The sequence below is a fragment of the Papio anubis genome, chromosome 10 (genome assembly GCF_008728515.1).
Source record: "Papio anubis isolate 15944 chromosome 10, Panubis1.0, whole genome shotgun sequence".
Taxonomy (NCBI): Eukaryota; Metazoa; Chordata; class Mammalia; order Primates; family Cercopithecidae; genus Papio; species Papio anubis.
Window position 1 is genome coordinate 107,691,323 of NC_044985.1, and position 23,677 is coordinate 107,714,999.

At 42.7% G+C, this 23,677-nt stretch overlaps 1 protein-coding gene across 2 annotated transcripts in view; it reads right to left on the reverse strand.

The window, feature by feature from the left end:
• Window positions 1-23,677, reverse strand: part of WDFY1 (WD repeat and FYVE domain containing 1) — a 71,208-nt gene that overhangs the window by 42,908 nt on the left and 4,623 nt on the right. For both annotated transcript variants that reach the window (XM_021924041.2, XM_009183177.3), the window contains exon 2: window positions 1,070-1,137. In XM_021924041.2, the coding sequence (XP_021779733.1) occupies window positions 1,070-1,137 (68 nt within the window). The remainder of the gene's footprint in view (window positions 1-1,069; window positions 1,138-23,677) is intronic.

Genomic DNA, 23,677 nt, shown 5'->3' on the forward strand with positions numbered 1-23,677 from the left:
TGTTGCCCAGGCTGGAGTGCAGTGGTGTGATCTCGGCTCACCACAACCTCTACTTCCCGGGTTGAAGCGATTCTCCTGCCTCAGCCTCCTGAGTAGCTGGGATTACAGGTTAATTTTGAATTTTTAGTAGAGATGGGGTTTCATCATGTTGGCCAGGCTGGTCTCGAACTCCTGACCTCAGGTGATCCACCCGCCTTGGCCTCCCAAAGTGCTGGGATTACGGGCATAAGCCACCACGCCTGGCCTCCAGGGCTGCTTTAAAGGCTCCAAGCAGAAGTTTCATCATCCAGATTTATTTACAGAACATACCTGACTGCTGAGAAAATTCTCTATTTAGAATGTGTTGTACCTTGGACCATGTCTCTCAATGGTCCAGAGGTTGGTGAAAAGGTTGGGCAAAGGTAGTCATGACGCTATGGAGGGCACAGTCCTTTCTTCGTGTCAATATTGGCTACTACAAAGGACAAAGTTACTACTAATATAAGTTGGCCAAGTTAAGACAAAGAAAAACTGAGAACATGTTCATTTTCCTATTTTTTTTTCAGTTTTGCTCAAGTCTAATTCAGTTAAGCCATAGACTCAACTTCCTTTGCAAAAAAAAGGACTTTTCCTGCAGTTTATTAGAGCCTGTCAGAGGTATTAGGCAACTAAGAAACTCATTTTGAAATCTAGCAGCAATATTTAATCAGACATTTTGAAACTTATTTATTTTTATTTTTTTGAGACACAGTCTCTGTCGCCCAGGCTGGAGTGCAGTGGAGCAACCTCGACTCACTGCAACCTCCCACTCTGGATTTAAGTGATTCTCCTGCTTCAGCCTCCTGAGTAGCTGGGATTACAGGCGCACACCACCACGCCCAGCTAATTTTGTATTTTTAGTAGAGACAGGCTTTCGCCACGTTGGTCAGACTGGTTTCGAACTCCTGACCTCAGGTCATCTCCCCACCTTGGCCTCTCAAAGTGCTGGGATTACAGGTGTGAGCCACCGTGTCCAGTCGATATTTTGAAATTTAAATCATCAATAACATTAGAGACATTTCTCTCAAATGGGAACAGTTCAGCTACTTACAGGCCATTGTGTGGTAAATGCTGGGCCAGTATTGACCACTGTCTCTTTTCAGCCATACCCGGATGGTTCTGTGGAGAAAAGAAAAGGAAAAATGGAGTTGTTTTTAATAATTTTATCTTTTGTGTTCCATGAGAACTTAATTTTTAAAATTTGTTTAATACTATTTCCTAACTGACCTTATAAAATTAACCGGAAAAACTGGACAAATATATACATATATGTACACATACATATATAGTACATATAGTATATAACATATATATTATATACAGATACATATATAGCATATCATATAAGCACATCATATACATATACATACTATATATAGTCACATAAAGTATGATGATATAAGTTATGCAGTACCTAGGAGTAAGGATTTCAATTCATTTTAATAATATGAAAATGTCCGGCCGGGCGCGGTGGCTCATGCCTGTAATCCCAGCACATTGGGAGGCCCGGGCGGGTGGATCACAAGGTCAGGAGATCGAGACCATCCTGGCTAACACGGTGAAATCCCATCTCTACCAAAAATACAAAAAACATTTAGCCAGGCATGGTGGCGGGCACCTGTAGTCCCAGCTACTTGGGAGGCTGAGGCAGAAGAATGGCGTGAACCCGGGAGGCAGAGTTTACAGTGAGCCGAGATCACACCACTGCATTCCAGCCTGGGCTACAGAGTGACATTCCGTCTCAAAAAAAAAAAAAAAAAAAGTTCATTACATAATGACATAGAAAGAAAACAGAACTGTTAACTGCTTTTCTTGGTAAAAACAAACTGTGTGCACTTGGTGGTTGACCGCCTGGGCCAAGAGGAAGGCGGTGGCTGTGAGTGGGAAGAGGCTCATGGAGGAGTGGCATGGAGAGGGGCGCCACACACACCGGGAGTACACAGCAGGCTCAGGCTTGGGCATGGCTTTCTGCCTTCTGCCCCCCGGAGGAAATCATTCCACACAACACCTCTGGGGATCTTTTTCATCGGAACACGCACAGGGTGATGAGGAAATCCTGTGCACATGCAGGAAAATGACAAACGACCAAAATAGCCAAAGTTTAATATTCGGGTTTATGACCTCAGAGAAACAATGGGAGCCCTGCGGTTCCCGCTCCTGCACTCTCAAGGCCTCTGGGTGCCAGGCCTCTCCGTCTCCTGCATCCCTAGGACACCGGGGACTCTGCGGGTGATCGCCCCGCTCTGCCTCTGTACTCATAACCAGCTTATTGTCCCCATTGCCAACTCTGTGACAATCACTTTTATATTTCTCATTCATTTATTTATTGATGAGACAGAGTCTCGCTCTGTCACCCACATTGGAGTGCAGTGGCACGATCTCGGCTCACTGCAACCTCCACCTCCTGGGTTCAAGGGATTCCCCTGCCTCAGCCTCTCAAGTAGCTGGGACTACAGGCGCCTGCCAACAAGCCCAGCTAATTTTTGTATTTTTTTGTAGAGATAGGGTTTCATCATGTTGGCCAGGGTGGTCACGAACTCCTGACCTCAAGTGATCCGCCTGTCTTGGCCTTCCAAAGTGCTGGAATTACAGGCATGTCATCACACCCGGTTCTTATTTATTATTTTTTAAGATGCAGTCTCACTCTGTGGCCCAGGCTGGAGTGCAATGGTACAATCACGGCTCACAGCAGCCTCGACTTCCCAGGCTCAAGCAATCCTCCCACCTCAGGACCCCAAGGTGCTGGTATTAGAGGCATGAGTCACTACACCTGACCCATTTTTATATTTCTAACAGCAATGTAGATGCTGGCATACAGTAGGAGCTGAATAAATGTTTACACCCTTAACCTAAAATACATGAAGCCTAAATATTGATACCATATGTTTCCAGTTTTGAGGCCAAGTAAAACTGGATGGTGGGATGCATAAGCAGCATGTCCTGGAGGCAGTGTCCTCCCTGACCCTTGAGACCAGGGAGACCCTCACATCCCCTGACCACAGCACTTCCCAGGAGGTTCATCCACTCCCTCCTCGACGCAGTGCCAATTACCACAAGGCCTGCAAGCCAGACCTATGCGAGCACAAGGCGGAGACCATTTGTTTGTGGCAATGAAGAGCATGATAAGACCTTCGTCAGGGACTACCACCTGAGTCCCCCTGTCCTCATTCACACGGGAGGAAAGCTGTGCAGCTGGTGGCTATAAGCAAAAATGCAACGCAAAATCAAACTTGAAGAAATATTTTCAATGCAAACATGAAAATGCGCAAAGACAACAGGTATGCGATTTGAAGGCTTTCAAAAGATCTTTAAGAAGCATCAGCAGCTGGACATCCAACAGGGCCAGCACACCAGTGACCTGCTGCTCAAGAGTGCCCGGGGGGATCAGGAAGCACCCACCGCACCCAGCAGGCTGGGCCCACGCGGCCACAGACCCATGAGGGCTGCACAGTATATGGCAAAGGGATGTTCCTTGGTGGCCAAAACATAGACAGAACTTCTGAAATGTGGGAGAAACTCCTCAGGAGGAAGTATTAATAACATGCCCAGTATGCCAGAAAACATTTACATGGAAAGATGATTTTCAGTAGCACACGAAAACATCCCAGAGAGGGACGTGGGTCGCTGCCCAAGAGAAGAACAGGGTGGAACCTGCACAGTTGCATGTAACCTCCAGAGCCACCTCTCCTTTCAGGAGGAAGAGTGCCCCGTTGTGTATGACCACGCTGGCAGTGGGAAACCTTGCAATAAAACAAAGTCTCACTAGGCATGGCTGGTGCAGGATCCTGACAAGAAAATGGAGCTCAAAGTAAAACCATCTGGTGAAAAATGGGGTTTTTCACTTTTCACTTGCCTCAGTGGATGCATCCCTCCTCAAGGGAAAAAGATGGGCAAGGCTTATCTTTGCTTAAAACAAGAGCGGCTGAACCGTACGGAGCACAAGGTACTCTCAACAGCGGCTATCCTCGCCTTCAGCTAAGCATCACATCACTTTGTTTACAGGACCGCAGACGAGTGGGCCTGGTTATCTTCCCTCGGAAGCCTGTTTTTCTTTATTAAAATCACTGATGCAGAACAACAACCAAAAATACAAGTAAAACTGGTCAGAGACCAGAGGGACAATCAGAATAGTGGTTGCTTCTGGGGTAAGAGGAAGACTGAATGCAACCAGAAGAAAGAAAACTTTCTAGGGGAACGGCAAGGCTCTGGGTGTTGGTGACCACGGGTATATGTATTTGTTAGAACCTGTCCAACTCTACCCAAGATCTGTACACACGATTATATATGATTAAAGTAAAACTAATAGTTGGTCTTTATTTATCCAAACAAATAAGATGACTTAGCACCACAGTGAGATTAACGCTATTCTGTATGTGAACTGGATAGAAACAAGGCTTAGGGCTAACACAACTGGATCAATCCTCTAGATCCACCAACCAATTGATAGGAAATACACAGGACATGGGAATATATTGAGCACCATTCAGCAAAGTCAAGACTGCAGGAAACTCAATAGAGAAATGACTCACTTTCTTCTACAAATAATTTGCAAGGGAAAAAAAAATAGAGAGGAAGGACAAACCTATGATTAAAGAGATTTTAGAGGTCTATCAAGTAATTAAAATATGTAGACTTAGTTAAATCCTAATTCAAACTAAAAGATATGTATAGATATTGAGGATATTTTAAAGATTTTTTTTTTTTGACAGGGTTTCACTCCGTCACCCAAGGTCTCCCGGAGTGCAGTGGTGTGATCATAGCTCACTGAAGCCTTGAACTCCTGGACTCAAGTGATCCTCCCACCTCAGCCTCCTGAGCAGCTGGGACAACAGGTGTGTACCACCACACCTGGCTGTTGCTCATTCCTTTGGGTGTGTTAATGGTGTCACTGTTTGTTTTTTAAGAAGTAAACAATAATTCCTATATATCACGTTTGCCATTCTCATTTGTCATCCTCAGCATGACTACCACAGTCTAGGTCCCATCTTTCACACAGCAGTCAGCCTGCTCTCACAGGAGTAGTGGACTCTTGCCTCCCTCTGCTCCATCCCCAGTGTGCTGACCCCCAGCTACCTCTCCCAGGGAGCCACCTGGATCACAGTGCTCCTATGCTCAGAACCCACCAGTGGTTGTCTCGAATCCAGATTCAACTGACAACCTTAGTGCCTATGACTCCCCATCCCAGAGCCTGCATCCCAGAGAGCTGTCATCCTCACATTCCCCGAATATGTCCAGCTCGGGTTTTGCCCTAAATCTGCCTTCCTCCCCACCCTACCAAGAACTCTTCTCTCTAGACAGTGTTTTCCGGGCAGATCACAGGATGGATGCCATCTCGGCATAACTTCTTCATCTAAAAGAATCAGTGGATGCTTCCATCCAATGATGATCCTTAGACATGAACTACCAATTTATTATTGCAGTGTGTTGACTATATTCCATATTACTTAAATCAGAACGTTTATGGATAGATTCCGACATGGGGGATGAAGCCAAAACCATTGCAATAAACAAGAGGCCAACTTCCTGCTAAGCATTAACTCTGTTCAAGGATTCTCCTCCGCCTCCAAACACACGGTGACGAAGGCCAAGGCACCTGGAGATCAAGGATTCATGTAGCCCCACTTCACACTCACAGGCTCCATTTGTACAATCACAAAGTAGACCTGCCAGCTGCCTGTGTGTTCGAGTTTTTTAGGTCAAAGGAAGAATGGAATGCTGACACGTCCTAAACCTCTTCAAATCAATCCCAGCATCTTAGGTCATGAATGTGTAGGTGGCTCAAAGCTTCCAGTGGCATGTGCTCTTCCTCGGTGCTCGTGGAAAGGGGGCGGGCACAATTCAGACATCAGAGAACTCTGCTGGGAGAAGAAAATCTGAAAGGTTGTCTCTTCCAACCAAGTATTTAACCTGGAAAAGTCTAACGTTAATTTCATACAGCTTTAGAATACTTAAACTGGCCCAAAGTCAAAATCGAACCTACTTAGACTCCAGCGTTTTGAACACAATATTACTTCCTTTGGAAGACAAACATCAGCATACAGTTTGGTTGGCACAAATTGGACCCATACTAGGACTCAACTAATAAACTAGGAAACTGTCAAGACTTCCACGATCTCTTAGGGTTTTTTGTTTGAAAACTGTCGGTCACATCCCAGCTGAGAGAAGGCCCTCCTTGTCTGGGAATCAGGTTCTAAATGAGGCAACTGGCCTGGATGGTTGGTGCTACCTTTGTCTTCACACCTTCACCTGGCATTCCCTTCCATCTCTTTTCAAACCGGACCCTTTCTCTTCCAAGGTTAAATCAGACCAATGTTAAGTTTAACCCTTAACACTATTGTACCCCAAGAACCTATCTATTAAACAGAGATGCTTATTTCTATGAGTAATATATGAATGCATTTTGTATTATGTCCAGAATATTTACCAAATGGTTGTAAAAATAGTTTTAAGTTGGGCCACTTATTTAAAATACAACAAATTCCAGACTAAAAAAATTACTATCCAGTAAATTGGAAGTAAAATCTACTATTCAGTAAGTTGAAAGCAACATAATAATACAGTTTAGTAATATTTACAGGAGCAAACTATTTAAAAGTCTAGGATGATATTAATAAACTGTAATCTCAGCACTTTGGGAGGCCGAGGCGGGTGGATCACAAGGTCAGGAGATCGAGACCATCCTGACTAACACGGTGAAACCTGGTCTCTACTAAAAATACAAAAAATTAGCCGGGCGTGGTGGCGGGCGCCTGTAGTCCCAGCTACTTGGGAGGCTGAGGCAGGAGAATGGCGTGAACCCGGGAGGCGGGGTTCGCAGTGAGCCGAGATCACGCCACTGCACTCCAGCCTGGGTGACAGAGCGAGACTCCGTCGCAAAAAATAAATTAATAAATAAACCATCTAATCACTAAAGTGTCAAGATCAGATGGTATTATTTTTGTAGAAATCACAATATGTCTAGACTGAATGTCTAAACCACTCTCTCCACTAAGATAAAACGGCTTATGTTTTCCTTTAATATTTTGACAATTTTACACCCACATAAACTCATCTAAGGTTTTTCCTGCTGCTTATTCTGCCCATTTTTTCTAATGGCTAGATTTTCTTTTATATTCCACGACCACATCAATCTGGGAAAAAGAAATCTTTCCTTAAAACCACAACCTTAGAAATGTGTTCATTCTTTTCCAAGCTCTATTTTTAAGTTGTTTTAAAACAATAGTCTGATATTTTTCCAAAAGGTCCTTAGAAAGGAACTGTGTCATTGCTTTCAGAGCCTAATAAATGTTTCCAAACTTCTCCATGCTACCATTCCTATGGAGGGCTTCTACCGTCTATCTCCTCTGCATTTTCAATTAGAGAAACAAGGACTTATAGCTGCAATATATTCCAGGAACAAATGAGAAAAGGTATCTCCACATATGACTATGTTATACATATATAACTTACAGGGTATGCATGCCACTACCATCACTTACTTACTTACTTACTTTATTTATTTATTTATTTATTTAACAGAGTCTCACTCCATCACCCAGGCTGGAGCGGTATGGCGCAAGTTCAGCTCACTGCAACCTCTGCCTCCCAGGTTCAAGCGATTCTCGTGCCTCAGCCTCCCGAGCAGCTGAGATTACAGACATGTGTCACCATGCCTGGCTAATTTTTGTATTTTTAGTAGAGACACGGTTTCACCATGTTGGCCAGGCTGGTCTTGGACTCCTGGCCTCAAGCGATCCACCCGCCTCGGCCTCCCAAAGTGCTAGGATTACAGGTGTGAGCCACTGCACCTGGCCCCATCACTTTATCATTGTTCAGCACTGTAGATGATTCATTTATTTTCCAAGTAAACAAAATTCCCAAATTGATTCTTTCTTATGTTAAATATTTCAGATTTAAATGTTTTTAAAATGTACTACTGGTGCAGGGAAAGCAAATGAATAACTCAAAACAATAACAAAATGCCACTTCTAGGGCTCTCATACTTCTTTGTCAGAATTGTAAATTAGAACTAACTCTTGGGCAAGAATTTTGCTCCAATATAGAGAGAAACAAATATAATTGCCCAACAATAATAATGACAACACCACTAATGATAAACTTTGATTAAGGAATTCCAGGCTTGGAAATTGGTTCCATAAAAATTATTTAATAGAATAAAAAAAGACCTACAAATTTAAAAAACTTCATATAAGCCTTATCCAAGGAGTAAAAATGCGGAAAATATGTTAAAAAATGAAATCGGTTAATGCTAAAGTAATTCAATAGCTTATATAATCATTACAAATAGTTATGAAGACCTGGTGTCCCAAGAAAATGTTTATGAAATGGTCAGCTTTTTTGTTCCCAAAAAAAAAGGCATACCACAGAGATTATTATAACCCTCAGAGATACTGCAGGTTTATCACAACAAAGCAAATGTTGCAACAAAGTGAGTCACACAAATTTTTGGTTTCCCATACGCAAGCTGTGGTTACACTATAGTTTGTTAAGTGTGAAGTAGCAGTACATCTAAAAATCAACGTACATACCTTAGTTTTAAAATACTTTATTGCTAAAAAAAAGTTAACAACCATCTGAAGCTTCAGCGAGGGATAACAGTTAATGATCATCTGAACCTTCAGCGAGGGGTAATAATTAACAATCATCTGAACCTTCGGCGAGGGATGATAGTTAACGATCATCTGAACCTTCAGCGAGGTAGTTAACAACCATCTGAACCTTCATCGAGGGATAATAGTTAATGACCATCTGAACCTTCATCGAGGGATAATAGTTAATGACCATCTGAACCTTCAGCGAGGGATAATAGTTAACGACCATCTGAACCTTCAGCGAGGGATAATAGTTAACGACCATCTGAACCTTCAGCGAGGGGTAATCAGTTTGCTGGTGGAGAGTCCTGCCTCAGTGTTGATGCTGCTGATCCGTCAGGATGATTGGTGATGAAGGTTGGCGTGGCTGTGGCAACTTCTTAAAATAAAACAACCATGAAGTTTGTTGCATCGGTTGACTCTTCCTTTCCCAAAAGACTTCACTGTAGCATGCAATGCAACTTAATAGCATTTTACCCATAATGTGCCAATTCTGCTAGCTTCAAACTTTACTTCTGTAGCTTCCTCACCTCTCTCAGGGTTCATAAAATCAAAGAGGATTAAGGCCTTCTTTCAGAATTGGAGTCGATCTTCTCAATGCCTGCTGCTCCCCCATCAACTAAGTTAATGGAATATTCTAAATCTTTTGCTGCCATGTCAACAATGTTCACGGCATCTTCATTGATGTCGATTCCATCTCAAGAACCCACTTTCTGTGCCCATCCATATGAAACTGTTTATACATTCAGCTTTTATCATGAAATTACAACAATTCAGTCACATCTACATGCTCCACTTCTAATTCTAATTCTCTTGCTATTTCCACATCTGCAGTTACTGAAGGCTTGAACCCCTCAAAGTTATCCATGATGGTTGGAATCAACTTCTTCCAAATTCCTGTTAATATTGACAGTTTAACCTTCTCTCAAGAATCATGAATGTTCTTAATCACATCTAGAATGGTGAATCCTTTCCAGAAGGTTTTCAACTTACTTTGCCCAGATCTATCAGAGGCACTATCTATGGCAGTTATAGCCTTACAAAAAAAATTTTTTTTGAGACAGGGTCTCCCTCGGTTACTCAGGCTGGAGTGCAGTAGCACAATCATGGCTCACTGCAACTTATGCCTCCCAGGCTCCAGGGATCTTCCCACCTCAGGTTCCCCAGTAACTGGGACTACGGGCACGTATCACTACACCTGGCTAACTTTTTAAAGGTTTTTGTAGAGATAAGGTCTCATTATATTGCCCAGGCTGGTCACAAACTCCTGGGCTCAAGTGATCCTGCCACCTCAGCCTCCCAAAGTGCTGAGACTATAAGCATGAGCCATTGTGCCCAGCAAAAGTGTATTTTTTAAATCATAAAATTTGAAAGTTGAAATTACTCCTTGATCCGCGAGCTACAGAATGAGTGTTGTATTAGCAGGCATGAAAACAACATTAATCTCCTGGTATGTCTCCATCCTCAGAGTTCTTGGGTGACTCGGTGCATTTTCAATAAGCAAATATATATATGTGTGTATGGGTATATATTTTTTATATATACAAATGTGTGTATGTGTGTGTATATATATGTGTGTATATATATGTATATATTTGAAACAGAGGCTCACTCCATCACCCAGGCTGGAGTGCAGTGGCACGATCTCAGCTCACTGAAACCTCTGCCTCCTAGGCTCAAGAGATTCTCATGCCTCAGTCTCCCAAGTAGCTGGACTTACAGATGTGCAACACCATGACTGGCTAATTTTTGTATTTTTAGTAGAGTCGGGGTTTTGCCATGTTGTCCAGACTGGTCACAAACTCCTGACCTCAAGTGATCTGCCTGCTTTGGCCTCCCAAAGTGCTGGTATTACAGGCGTGAGCCACCATTCCTGGTCAATAAGCAATAATATTTTGAAAGGAATCTTTTTTTCTGAGCAGTAGGTCTCAACAAAGGGCTTAAAATATTCAGTAAACCATGCTGTCAACAGAAATGCTGTCATCCAGGCTTTGTTGTTCCATTTATAGAGCACATGGCTCTATAAATAGCTTTAACACAATTCTTAATGGTCCTAGGATTTTTGGAATGGTTAATGAGCATTGGCTTCAACTTAAAGTTACCAGCTGCATTAGCCCCAAGAAGAAAGTCAACCTATCTTTTGGAGCTTTGAAGCCAGGCACTGACTTCTCTTCTCTAGCTATGTAAGTCCTAGATGGCATCTTCTTCCAAAAGGATTGTTCGGTCTACATTGAAAATCTATTGTTTAATGAAGTTGTTTTCACCAATTATCTTAGCTAGATCTTCTAGATAACTTGCTGCAGCTTCTACATTAGCACTTGATGCTTCACTTTGTCCTTTTATGTTATGTAGACTGCTTCTTTCCTTAAACCTAATGTGCCAATTCTGCTAGCTTCAAACTTTACTTCTGTAGCTTCCTCACCTCTCTCAGGCTTCATAAAATCAAAGAGGATTAAGGCCTTGCTCTGGATGAGGCTTTGGCTTAAGAGGATGTTGTGGCTGGTTTGATCTTCTATTCAGATAGCTAAACCTTTCTCCACATCATCAATAAGGCTGTTTTGCTTTCTTACTCATGTTTTCACTAGATTAGCACTTTTAATTTCCTTCAAGAACTTTTCATTTGCATTCATAACTTGGCTCTTTGGTGCAAGAGGCCTAGTTTTCGGCCTGTCTCAGCTTTTGATGTGCCTTCCTCACTAAGCTTAATCATTTCCAACATTTGATTTAAAGTTAGAGACATGTGACTCTTCTTTTCACTCGAACACTCAGAGGCTACTGTAGGGTTATTCACTGGCCTAATTTCAATATTGTTGTGTCTCAGGGAATAAGGAGGCCTGAGGGGAGAGGGGGAAAGGGAGGAAGGGAGGGAGGGAGGTGGAGGGCAGAAAGGGAGGGAGGGAGGGAGGGAAAGAGAGAGACAGACAGACAGACAGACAGACACAGGGTAACAGCCAGTTGATGGAGTATTCAGATCACACACACTATCATTTAAGTTTGCCATCTTATATGGGCACAGTTTGTGGCTCCCCAAAACAATTACAATAGTAATATCAAAAATCACTGAACACAGACCACCACAACAGATATAATAATAAAGTTTGGAATACTGCAAGAATTACCAAAATGTGACACAGTGACACAAAGTGAGCACAACGTATTGGAAAAATGGCACAGATAGACTTGCCTGATGCATGGTTGCCATGAACCTTCAATTTGTACAAAATGGAGTATCTGAGAAGCACAATAAAACAAGGTATGCTAGTATCAAATCATATAACTAAATTAGGCATCCACACTGCATCAGGCTGGGCAGGGCAGGTAGGGAGGCTGATAAGGGACAGGAGAGGGGGAGGAGAAGAGAACCCCCCTCCACGGCAGACAATGTCTTGGGCTTCTTGTGAGAACCCCAGAGAAAAGATGCGGAGGCTGAGTTCTGACAGAACAGCAGGGTACCTGCTGACTTCCCCAGCGAGCCACAATTAAACACTTTGCGCAGTGAGCCTTGAGGCACTTAGGGACTTATTTTGTCTGATTTTCAAGAGTGGCTACCTAAAATTCTACATGTAAAAATGTTCCACTCCCTAAGAGTGTATCCTTTAAATTGCTGTCGCCACCAAAAGCAAAAACATAAGTCACTGGAATCAGAAGCAATTTCAAATATAGTGGCACGACTTTCCTTTTTTCAATAAGGCAGACACCAGAGGCTTCAGTTGTCCATCACTGAGGATGCTCACCCTGGCCTATGCTGGCCTTCGACATGAACTTGAGCCTTGGGTCAGGCTTGGGATTCTGGAGCACCATCTGCCCCCAATGAGTCAGGTGATTTGACATGTCTGCAGATGTTATTGCAGAGGTGAGAGAGTCCCGGCACCAAAAAGGAGACATGGACCTGGACACCAGACTAGAGGTGCCTGGATAGCCGGGGGCCTTGACAGCATCATTCCCAAAGGAGCAGTGAGCAGAAGGCAGGGCCAGCAGAGCTGGCAAAGACATCAGATGCAGAAGGACAGTGAAGGAGAAGATGTTCCCAAAAGGCACCTACCTCTTGGGCCTGAAAGTTACAAGGCAATAAACTGTGCCTCCAGCAACATGTGTCCCTGCCTAACTTTTTTTTGTTTGTTTGTTTTGAGACAGTTTTGCTCTTTAGGCCCAGGCTAGAGTGTGATGGTGCGATCTCGATCTCTTCTCACTACAACCTCCGCCTCCCGGGTTCAAGCGATTCTCCTGCCTCAGCCCCTCTAGTAGCTGGGATTACAGGCACCCACCGCCATGCCCAGCTAATTTTTGTATTTTTAGTAGAGAGGGGGTTTCACCATGTTGGTCAGGCTGGTCTTGAACTCCTGACCTCAGGGGATCTGCCCAACTCGACTTCCCAAAGTGCTGGGATTACAGGCGTGAGCCACCGCGCCCAACCTCCTGCTTAACTTCTTGCAAGCTCACAACACTGAATATTGTGGCACACACAAGGCTACTTCCTGCATTCTAGACACATATCAAGATTCATGAAAAGCAACTCTGTGATTTCCCACCTCCCTGCACCTCCCTGAACTTCCCTCTACTCTACCGCCTTCTCTTAAAAAAAAAAAAAAAAAAAAAAGAGAGATTTATGAAAAGTTTGTGGTCTGCTGAGAACGAGGTGCCACATCATGATAGCAGGGATGACAGGCACTTCTGCCTTCATTTTACACTTAAGGAAGCAGAAGCAAGGAGAGAGAGTCTGAAAATCATAGAAACCAACAGCAGCACTGCATCAGACTGACTTCAGTTAGTTGCTTGACCAACTTTCTCTCTTATCAGAAGATGGTGGAAGTTCATCTTTCAAAACATTACCAAAGTAAACAATTCAAAGCAAAGCAGCCTTATATGGTAAATAAGTAAAAGTTTTTAAAAGGCTTTTTAGAAATCCACACTTTATCCACAAAGCAGTAACTCCTAAACAATAAGGAAATAAGAAGCATTAAATTACTTTTTCCCCCCAAATAAATCAGAGTATGGAACAGTTCAGGTCTGACTTCAGAGCTCACTTGGTTCAAAGAAATACTGACCTCTGTGCTAAATAGGAGTGGTGATTCCAACAAAGTCTCTCACTACCTCCAGGTCTAGATTTAGCCCAGTCTAGCTACAGTGTGCAATACAGTTTGTAAGTACCTGTGGTGAAACAATTTAAAACACAATGTGCTCAATTCTTTACTCCTCCCTGTATCCATGCTCCTTACGATCAGCCATTTTGCAGCTCTTTCCATCAAGAGATGGAATATATTTCTCTGAGCCTTGTTTTTGTTTTGAGGTGGAGTCTGGTTCTGTCACCCAGGCTGGAGTGCAGTGGCTTGATCTCGGCTCACTGCAACCTCCGCCTCCAGGGTTCAGGCGATTCTCTTGCCTCAGCCTCCTGAGTAGCTGGGATTACAGGCATGCACCACCACGCCAGGCTAATTTTGTGTATTTTTAGTAGAGACAGGGTTTCACCATGTTGACCAGCCTGGTCTCGAATTCCTGACCTCATGTGATCTGCCCTCCTTGGCCTCCCAGGCTTACAGGCATGAATCACTGCACCTGGCCTATTTCTCTGAGCCGTGAATACGGGTTGGCTAGTGATGCTATGTTCAAAATAATGTGGCTGAATGGGCTGCTAGTACTGAGTCCAGAGGCTTGGTTTGCTCTCACTCCCTGTCTTGGAAGACTGCCATGTCACATGAACCCAGGGGCTAGTCTACCAGAGGACAAATGACGACATGGGAGAGAGCTCAACTGTCCCAGCTGAAGCCATCCTCGGCCTGCCTGTAGTGAGCTCACTCCCAGGCATGAGAAGGAGTCCAGCTAAGCTCAGCAGAGCTGGCCCACGGCTGGCCACAAGCATGAGTGAGCCTGGCTGACGCTAGCAGCACTGCCTAGGTGACCCGTGGGCGCATGACAATGACAAATCCCTGCTGTTTTAAGCCACTGAGTTTTGAGGTGGTTTGTTATGCTGCACAAGCTAAGTGACACCATGCTTTCTGTTCCAAATAAATAATATACCTTTAAGAATACGTAGGAATCTGAGGTTAAAATTAAAAATAAAAAGCAACTGGCATTTATTGAATGCCAAGGATTTCAAAGTAGATAGTATAAATAACTCCATCTCAACTCTTAATTGAAATATAGGATTCCCATTTTGCACAAGTGCTAATTTGAATCCTTAAAAATGCAAGCAGTCACTGGAAGTACAAAATAAAGTTATTACTCTTAAATATCATACAATGTCATCCTGTCTACCAAGGATAAAACTTCTGCATGCTTTACCTTCCTATAGTAGATATATGAAAAGTGGAGTTATAACCACAGTTACGATTAAGAATAAAGTGTTTATTCCAGGGAGATTAATCTTTGATCTGCTGAAAGATACGCCTGATGATCATAATAAGTAGAAGGATTCCTTCTTATTTCTTCTGTTAAACTCTATCAAACAGCTAATTAAAAACAAGGTTAAAATACATTTAAGGGAATCACTAAGTCTCGAAAGCCTCATCTATTTAAGCCACAATATAGTAGGAGCAAAGATAGATTCAAGGTACGATTTTTTCCTCTGAAAACTACTGGCTCACAAACCAGGAGGCATATTGCAGGAGTCATTAATATTTTTCTGAAGGCAGTGGTGTGATCTCAGCTCACTGCAGCCTCTGCCTCCCAGGTTCAAGCAATTCTCTTGCCTCAGCTTCCCAGGTAGCTGGAACTACAGGCGTGCACTACCACACTCAGCTAATTTTTATATTTTTAGTAGAGATAGAGTTTCACCATGTTGGCCAGGCTGGTCTTGAACTCCTAGCCTCAAGTGGTCCACCCTCCTCGGCCTCCCAAAGTGCTGGGATTACAGGCGTGAGCCACTGCACCTGGCCTAATATTTTTTCTTTTTTTTTTCCCCGTACCAAAAGGGCACTGGAAATATTTTTAAACCTGTAATTCCATAAGGATATACATTTGGGTTCAATACATATTTTCTAGTATGTATTACCAGTATGAGTACCTTTTTTTTTTTTTTTTTTTGAGACAGAGTCTCGTTCTGTCGCCCAGGCTGGAGTGCAGTGGCGTGATCTTGGCTTACTGCAAGCTCCGCCTCCCTGGTTTGCACCATTCTCCTGCCTCAGCCTCCCGAGTAGCTGGGACTACAGGCGCCTGCCACCATGCCCAGCTAATTTTTTGTATTTTTAGTAGAGACAGGGTTTCACTGTGTTAGCCAGGATGGTCTCCATCTCCTGACCTCGGGATCCTCCCACCTCAGCCTCCCAAAGTGCTAGGATTACAGGCGTGAGCTACCGCGCCCAGTCAATTACCTTGAAATTGATGTCTATGCTTTAATAAGCAGACTCAACTAGCACATAATTATTTCTATAAAATCACGCCAAGTTCTACCTGGCCTGAAACAGCAACATCTCTAAAACTGAAAGTCTTCTTTAAACTTCCTTGAAAACACACCCTAATCACTCCAAAAACAGCTGAACTAAAGCAATTTAACCATCTTTAAATTTTAAACTGATAAAAAGAGATCGATTAATCATTTAAAAAGGGCATACTATATGTTACAACTTAAGCCCTGATTTCTTTTAAATTCTAGGCAAACAGTAATGCTGAGAAAATGTGAATTTCTGGTCATTCTTAGGGATGCTGATACTAATTCAAATCTTGGTAAATCTGTGAACATTTCTGTCACCTATAGCAAACGATATTCTTTCCTAGTCTGACAGTGCTTCCAGGAGATACAGAGAAAAAAAAAAAAAAGTGTACTTCTGGCATGCTAGATGGTTTCTATCACATTAAGACGTTTGCTTGAAAGGGAGAAGCAACAACATAGCCATCAGTGCCATCTGTTTTTATCGAATAAATAGCAATTCCCTTCCAACGAGTCTCCGGAATTCTGCCCTGTTCATTCTCGCTGCAAAAAGAAGTCTTTCTCCTTTGGTAACGGAGAGAGAAAACACTAGATTGTTATTGAATTTATTCTCTAAATTAAAAGGCAGAGAAACCAGCCTCATTTTGTAGAGGAGAATTAGATTGGCTGAGAAAAACAGAAATTTCCATCCCCTCCTACAATCTAGGGGAGGAATCACTGGACAGCTTCAGGGGTCTGTGACCAAGAATTAGACTGCTGATGTCACCACAGGCAGATTTTATCCAGGGAGGAAGCCACCGGGTGGCCCCAGCATTTGCACCCCCTTTAAACAAATACCACCCTCCCAGAAGCCAGATGGCTGAAAACCTGCAGATGTTTTTTGTTGTTGTTTGGTTTTTTTTATCAAAACAATTCTTGCTGTAATCTCTTCACTGTTAGCATAAAAACAATTTTTTGTGATCCTCGTGCCATCAAGAAGTCTAGAAACTAATCACTGAAGATCAGGAATAATCTAGACAGGCTGGAGTACATGGAGGATCCAGGCAATACTTTCTTACATTACAAAAAGTCTGGCCAGGCACAGTGGCTCAGACTTGTAATCCCAGCACTTTGGGAGGCCAAGGTGGGTGGATCACTTGAGCCTAGGGGCTTGAGACCAGCCTGGCAACATAGTAAGACCCTGTCTCTATAAAAAATAAAAATAAATTAGCCGGACATGGTGGCACATGTCTGTTATTCCAGCTACTTGGCAGACTGAGGCTGGAGGATCGCTTGAGCCCAGGAGTTCAAGACCAACCTGGGCAACATAGTGAGACCCCCAGCTCTACAAAAAAATCAAAAATTAGCCATGAGTGGTGGTGCATGTCTGTGGTCTCAGAAACTCAGGAGGCTGAGGTGAGAGGATTGCTTGAGCCCAGGAGGTGGAGGCTGCAGTGAGCTCTGATCGTGCCACTGCACACCAGCCTGGGAGACAGAGTGAGACCCTGTCTCAAAAAAAAAAAAAAGGCTCGAACTCTATCCATAGCCTAGAAGTCTTGAAACACAAAGGAACCACAAAGAAGCACAGTTTGTAATAAGGAACAGTAGTTTGTTGTTGTTTTTTTTTAAGAAAGAGACTCTTACTATCACCCAGGCTGGAGTGCAGTGGCACAATCTCAGCTCACTGCAACTTCTGCTTCCCAGGTTCAAGCCATTCTCCTGCCTCAGCCTCCCGAGTAGCTGGGACTGCAGGCGCACAACATCTCACCCAGCTAATTTTTGTATTTTTAGTAGAGACGGGGTGTCTCACCACGTTGGTCAGGCCGGTTTCAAACTCCTGACCTTAAGTGATTCACCCACCTCGGCGCCCCAAAGTGCTGGGATTACAGGCGTGAGCCATGACACCCAGACAGTGGCCTATTTTTAGATTATGTTCCATGCTTCTTTTTCCTAACAGATTTGTTGACTGATTCAATCAAACTAACACTTGAGACATTACTATAAGCTTTACACTGTTTTACATGTTAGAAAAATTTTATTTATTTATTTATTTTTTTTTTTTTTGAGACAGAGTCTCACTCTTGTCGCCCAGGCTAGAGTGCAATGGCACGATCTCAGCCCACTACAACCTCCACCTCCCAGGTTCAAGCAATTCTCCTGCCTCAACCTCCCCAGTAGCTGGGATTACAGGCATCCGCCACCATGCCTGGCTAATCTTTGTATTTTCAGTAGAGATGGGATTTCACCGCGTTGGCCAGGCTGGTCTCGAACTCCTGACCTCAGGTGATCCACCCATCTTGGCCTCCCAAAATGCTGGGATTACAGGCATGAGCCATTGCGCCCAGCCAGAAAAATTTTAAAGGTCACCATTTAATTAGTAAAGGCAAATATGTAAATGAATAACAATAATAATATAATGTGGTAAGAGCTATGAGGACAACAAAAGGGTAGATTAATGTTAGAGAGTGGGAACGGTGGGATAGTGGGTTGGGGGATTTGGCAAACATTGCAGAAGAAGTTCGAATGGATGAGAGGGAGCTAAGCAAACGAAACTGAGAAGAGGGTTTCAGCGACGGAGAGCAGCACAGCAGTAAGAAGCCTCTTTGGGATACTGCAGGTATCCCAGGAATTCCATACTAGGCTGTATTTTCTACAAACCATAACCTAGAAACCAAAAATGCCCCCCATCAATACTGGTTTCACTACAAGCACCCTCATCTCCCCATTAACCTTTGAAACTGGACTCTACTGATGGAAAGTATCTAAATCAAGTATAAAGAGGAGGAGAAAGAAAGAGAAAGTCAACTTTTTACTTAAAATTTCTTTGACGGTGGTCTGCTGTAGATTCACCTTGACCTTGAAGAGAAGTGTTCTCAGCGAAGTAGTATGTGGTTGACAAAGAAAAATGAATGGTTAAAGAGATTATTTCACCATGAAGTATGACAAAAATACATCATGAAATCAGTATATATGTGCTCATATCTTAACAACTCTCAGAAAGATTTACAGAGCACACTTTGTAGAGAGGGAAGATGAATACCTAAATTCTAGAAGCAAATATTCATTACATTACAATCTGCTTCTTAGGAAAGAACTAGCAGATTATTAAAGGTAAACACAGCAGAGGAAAAGTCTACTGTGCAGAAATGGTTAAGTCTGTATCATTCAACCAGTGGCTAGTTAAGCAGTACCTGGTGGAGTACAGACTATGTGGGAAGATAAGGTGAATAAACACAAAGCAACAGGAACTAATACCTGATTGTAATTAACTAGGCATCATCAGTAATATACTAGGCGTGTTGAGGGAAGCTCAGAAAGGACAGAGAATGACGGGCTGGGAAGAATTATTCAATGGCAGAGGTGGAACTTGAAGTGGATCTAGGAGACAAAGGAGGGTTTGAATACAGGAGAGAGGGCAAGGGAGGTTCCTGGTGAGGAAGGCCAAGGCACCCAGGTGGGAAATGTACCAGATGTGAGTGGGGCAGAACACACACTGACTTTACTGGACACAAAAGAACCGTAATAAGTGAGAGATAAAAGGTGGAAATAAAGCTTAGCAGGGACCAGTTATGGAGTTCCCAAGGTCTTTTTCTTTTTTTGAGATAGATTCTTGCGGCTTTATTGCCCAGGCTGGAGGGCAGTAGCACGATCTCAGCTCACTGCAACCTCTGCCTCTTGGGTTCAAGCAATTATTGTGCCTCAGCCTCTCAAGAAGCTGGGATTACAGGCATGTGCCACCACACCTGGCTAATTTTTGTATTTTTAGTAGAGATAGAGTTTTACTATGTTAGCCAGGCTGGTCTCAAACTCCTGACCTCAAGCAATCTGCCTGCCTCAGCCTCCCCAAGTTCTGTGATTACAGGCATCAGCCACCGCACCCGGCCCCCAAAGTCCTTTTACAGACATGATTAAAGAAGGAGCTAATGAAAGGTCATGAGCAGGAGAAAGACACAATAAAAGCCTGGTTAAAGATATGAGATTGGTGGGACAGCTCCAAGTACAGTATGCTGGAACTCGAGGAAGCCAGTTAACAGGCTTTGAAAGATGAGGTTTAAAAGATGATGAGGACAAACACTAAGGTAATTATGGGCAGGTAGGCAGAAAAGAGTTCCCACAGCAGGCCTGATGCTGCTGTCCTTAGAAAGGCTTGCTTGCAAGGTTGGCCCTTGGCAGGTGTCTGGGACCTCGTTTATTCAGAGGGGGGTCTCACCATTCCCTAACTCCTAAGAATGGCTCACTGTGCTTCGTGCCTGTATAAAATATGTAGTTTATGCTGACCACCTACCTTCCTTCTGGGAGTCTGGAATTTTGGTACATGTTAGGCCAAGGGTGCCTACATGACCAGCCTCTAACACTGAATAAAGTCTCTAATGAGCTTCCCTGATAAACAATATTTCACACATGTTATCTTAATTCAATCTGAATTAGCATGTCCTGTGACTCCACAGGAAGAGAACCCTTGAAAGCCTTGTGTCTGGTTTCCTCTGGATTTCATCCCATGTGCTGATTTTGTTTTGCGTCTTTCGGCTATGATAAATCACAGCCATGTGTATGACTATAACGTGCCAGTCTTTCTAGTGAATCAATGAACCCGATCTTGAGGATCTCAAATACAGCAGGGGAAAGAAAGATGTCTCAGGGAAACTACTCACTGACATGACCTGCAAGCAACCAAATATGGAAATAAAGAAAAGCCATGACTCAAAGACAGTTCTAAGAATTTAGGATTGTAAATAACCCCTCCAATGGTATTGTCCTATTCAAACAGGAAAATTTTTTTAATTTGCACACATGCACGTGCACACACACACAAACATGCATACAAAGTAGAAACATTACTTTTTCATAAGATTAAAGTAATAAAACGCAAAATAAATGGGAATGAAAATAATAGCAGCTTAAAACACTTCTATAGTGCTTTATCTGTGCCAGTTTAGTCTCTGATAAGATTAAAGCAATTAAATGGAAAATAAATGGAAATGAAAACAATAACAGCTAACACTGTATAATGTTTTCTCTGGGCCAGGCACTGTTCCACATTATTTAATTCACCTAATCCTCACAAAACTCTGTAAAGCAGGTACAAAATGGACTCACGTCCATTTTGCACATGAGAAAACTGCAATACAGTGAGGTTAAATAACTTGTCTAAGCTCACAGGGCTGGGATTCAAACAGGCATTCTGGCTCCCAAGCCTCTGTTCTTAACTATGCTATAAAAAGAAAATGATTGTAACAATGAAGGATCACTCTAACAATACAGGAGTAAATGTGTGGCCGCCCAGGCTTCCTGCCTTCTCAGGTCTTCAGTTTATTTTATAACACAAATTAAAGTCTACTTGTAGGCTCTGCATGACAATGAAAATACAGCAGTTAACATCCTGGTTTTCTGTATTAACTAATGAATTCCAGTTATGCCAGGCTTCCTCCCAGGCATAACACTTAAAAATCAAGTTGTTTATTTAAGATTGTTTCTATGTGAACAATTAGTAAATATACAAATTTTTCCCCAAACCGTCTTAATAAACTTAGATATATCTAAGTGGAAGCAAATATATTAAATATTTGGTATAATTCTTAAAAAAGGAAAATGCTAAAAAACATCTAAAAGTTGGTTTTCTGTAATCTTTACTCTTTCCCAGCCTAAGCGCAATATCTTAAAACAGTTTAAATCACATGAGATTTATCTTTAACTTGGGACAAACAAAATGAGTTTCCTACAGAAACCAATCTTGGCCTACAAGCCCCTAATGCAACAGTATAAGCACGTCCATCCACAAACTGTTTCTCAAAAGTGAAGATGGTAGGCCTATAGCCTTAACTTATTTATAAGGCTTTATAAAGCTTTTACCTTTTAAAAATTGTATCAATCAACTGACTGTCTACAATTTTGGTGCAGTCCACAGCAAAAAAGTCCAAAAAGCAAACATACTGGTTCCTACTGTCTCACCATTTTAGTTCTGTTCTGAAAGCAGTCTTATTTTCTGTTTCCCCTACCAGGAAAGTCACCACTGTAGTTCAAATTTTTAAACTTACTACTAAAGTTATCTTGTTTTTGTTTCTTTTTTTTTTTAGCCGGTGCCAGGCATAGTGGCTCACGCCTGTAATCTCAACACTTTGGGAGGCTGAGGTGGATACATTGCTTGAGCTCAGGAGTTTGAGACAAGCCTGGATGACATGAAAAAACTGTCTCTACTAAAAATACAAAAATTAGCTGGGCGTGGTGGCACGTGCCTATAGTCCCAGCTACTTGGGAGGCTGAGGTGGGAGGATCAGCTGTGCCTGGAAGGTAGAGGCTACAGTGAGTGGAGATCATGCCATTTTACTCCAGCCTTGGCAACAGAGTGAGATCCTGCCTCAAAATAAACAAAAGACAAAAACAACAAAAAGAATTTTAGCCAGGTATGGCGGCACAAGCAATGTAGTCCCTGCTACTCAGGAGGCTGAGGCAGGAGGATCGCTTGAGCGCAGTTCAAATCCAGCCTGGGCAAAACAGTAAGACCTCATCTCCTAAAAAAAAAAAAAAAAAAAATTAATAATACTTTACAAGAATCCTTAGTTCCAAAGTTCAGGAAATTTAAACTAAAGTTAAAAATACTAATTCAGGTTTAGCAAAAGAGTGAAATTTAAAGAGCTTAAGGTAACTATTACTTTAGCAAAATACAGATGACTTCATAGAAGAAGTAGTACCATTTTCTATTAACCATTCATGACACCTTAATCCATAAAGGTTTCTAAGCAGAACCATAAGCTGACCACCCAAACCACTAAAGACCTGTGACTCCCAGATATAATGGCATTAAGCTTTGATATTCCATATTTGCTTAATACTTTTTGGAGGGCTGATCGTATCTAGCTTTGTCATATGTAGTTTGATTACAGTGAACTAGGTGGCTATCTGTGAATGACCCCAGGTAAATATACCCCAGAAAGTGACCAAAAAAAAAAAAAGGGATAAAATGTAAGCAGTATTCTCTTATTTTTATTTATTTACTTTTTTGAGACAGGGTTTTGCTCTGTCACCCAGGCTGGAGTGCAGTGGCACAATCTCAGCTCACCTCAACCTCTGCCTACCAGGTTCAAGTGATCCTCTCGTCTCAGTCTCCCAAGTAGCTGGGATTACAGGTGCACACTACCATGCCTGGCTAATTTTTGTATTCAGTATTCTTTCTTGGTGGTTGTACATAGGCAAGCCCAGTGACAAATAACCCTCCTTTCTCATAGAGATGTGGTTCTAAGTGTGGTCCCTAGACTAGCAGCATCAGCATCAACGTTACCTGGAAACTTGGCAGAAATACCAACTCTCAGGCCCCACCTGACTTTCCAAATTAGAAACTCTGGGGTCTAACTCCAGCAACCCGAGTTTCAACAGGACCTCCAGGTGATTCTGATGCACACTCAAGTTAAAGAACCAGTGTTCTAGAGAGGCCAGATAAACAAGTACCTGAAGCCTGGACTGGGGTTTCTCAGTATCAGCATTATTGACATTTGGGGCTCAATAATCCTTTGGTGTGGGGTATAAAAGGATACTGAGAGGCATCCCTACCCTCTACCTAGATGACAGTATTAGTCACATATAGTATTAGTCCATTTTCACACTGCTAGTAAAGGCATACCAGAAACTGGGTAATTATAAACAAAATGAGATTCAATGAACTCACAGTTCCCTGTGGCTAGGGAGGCCGCACAATCACAGTGGAAGGCAGAAGGCATGTCTTACACGGTGG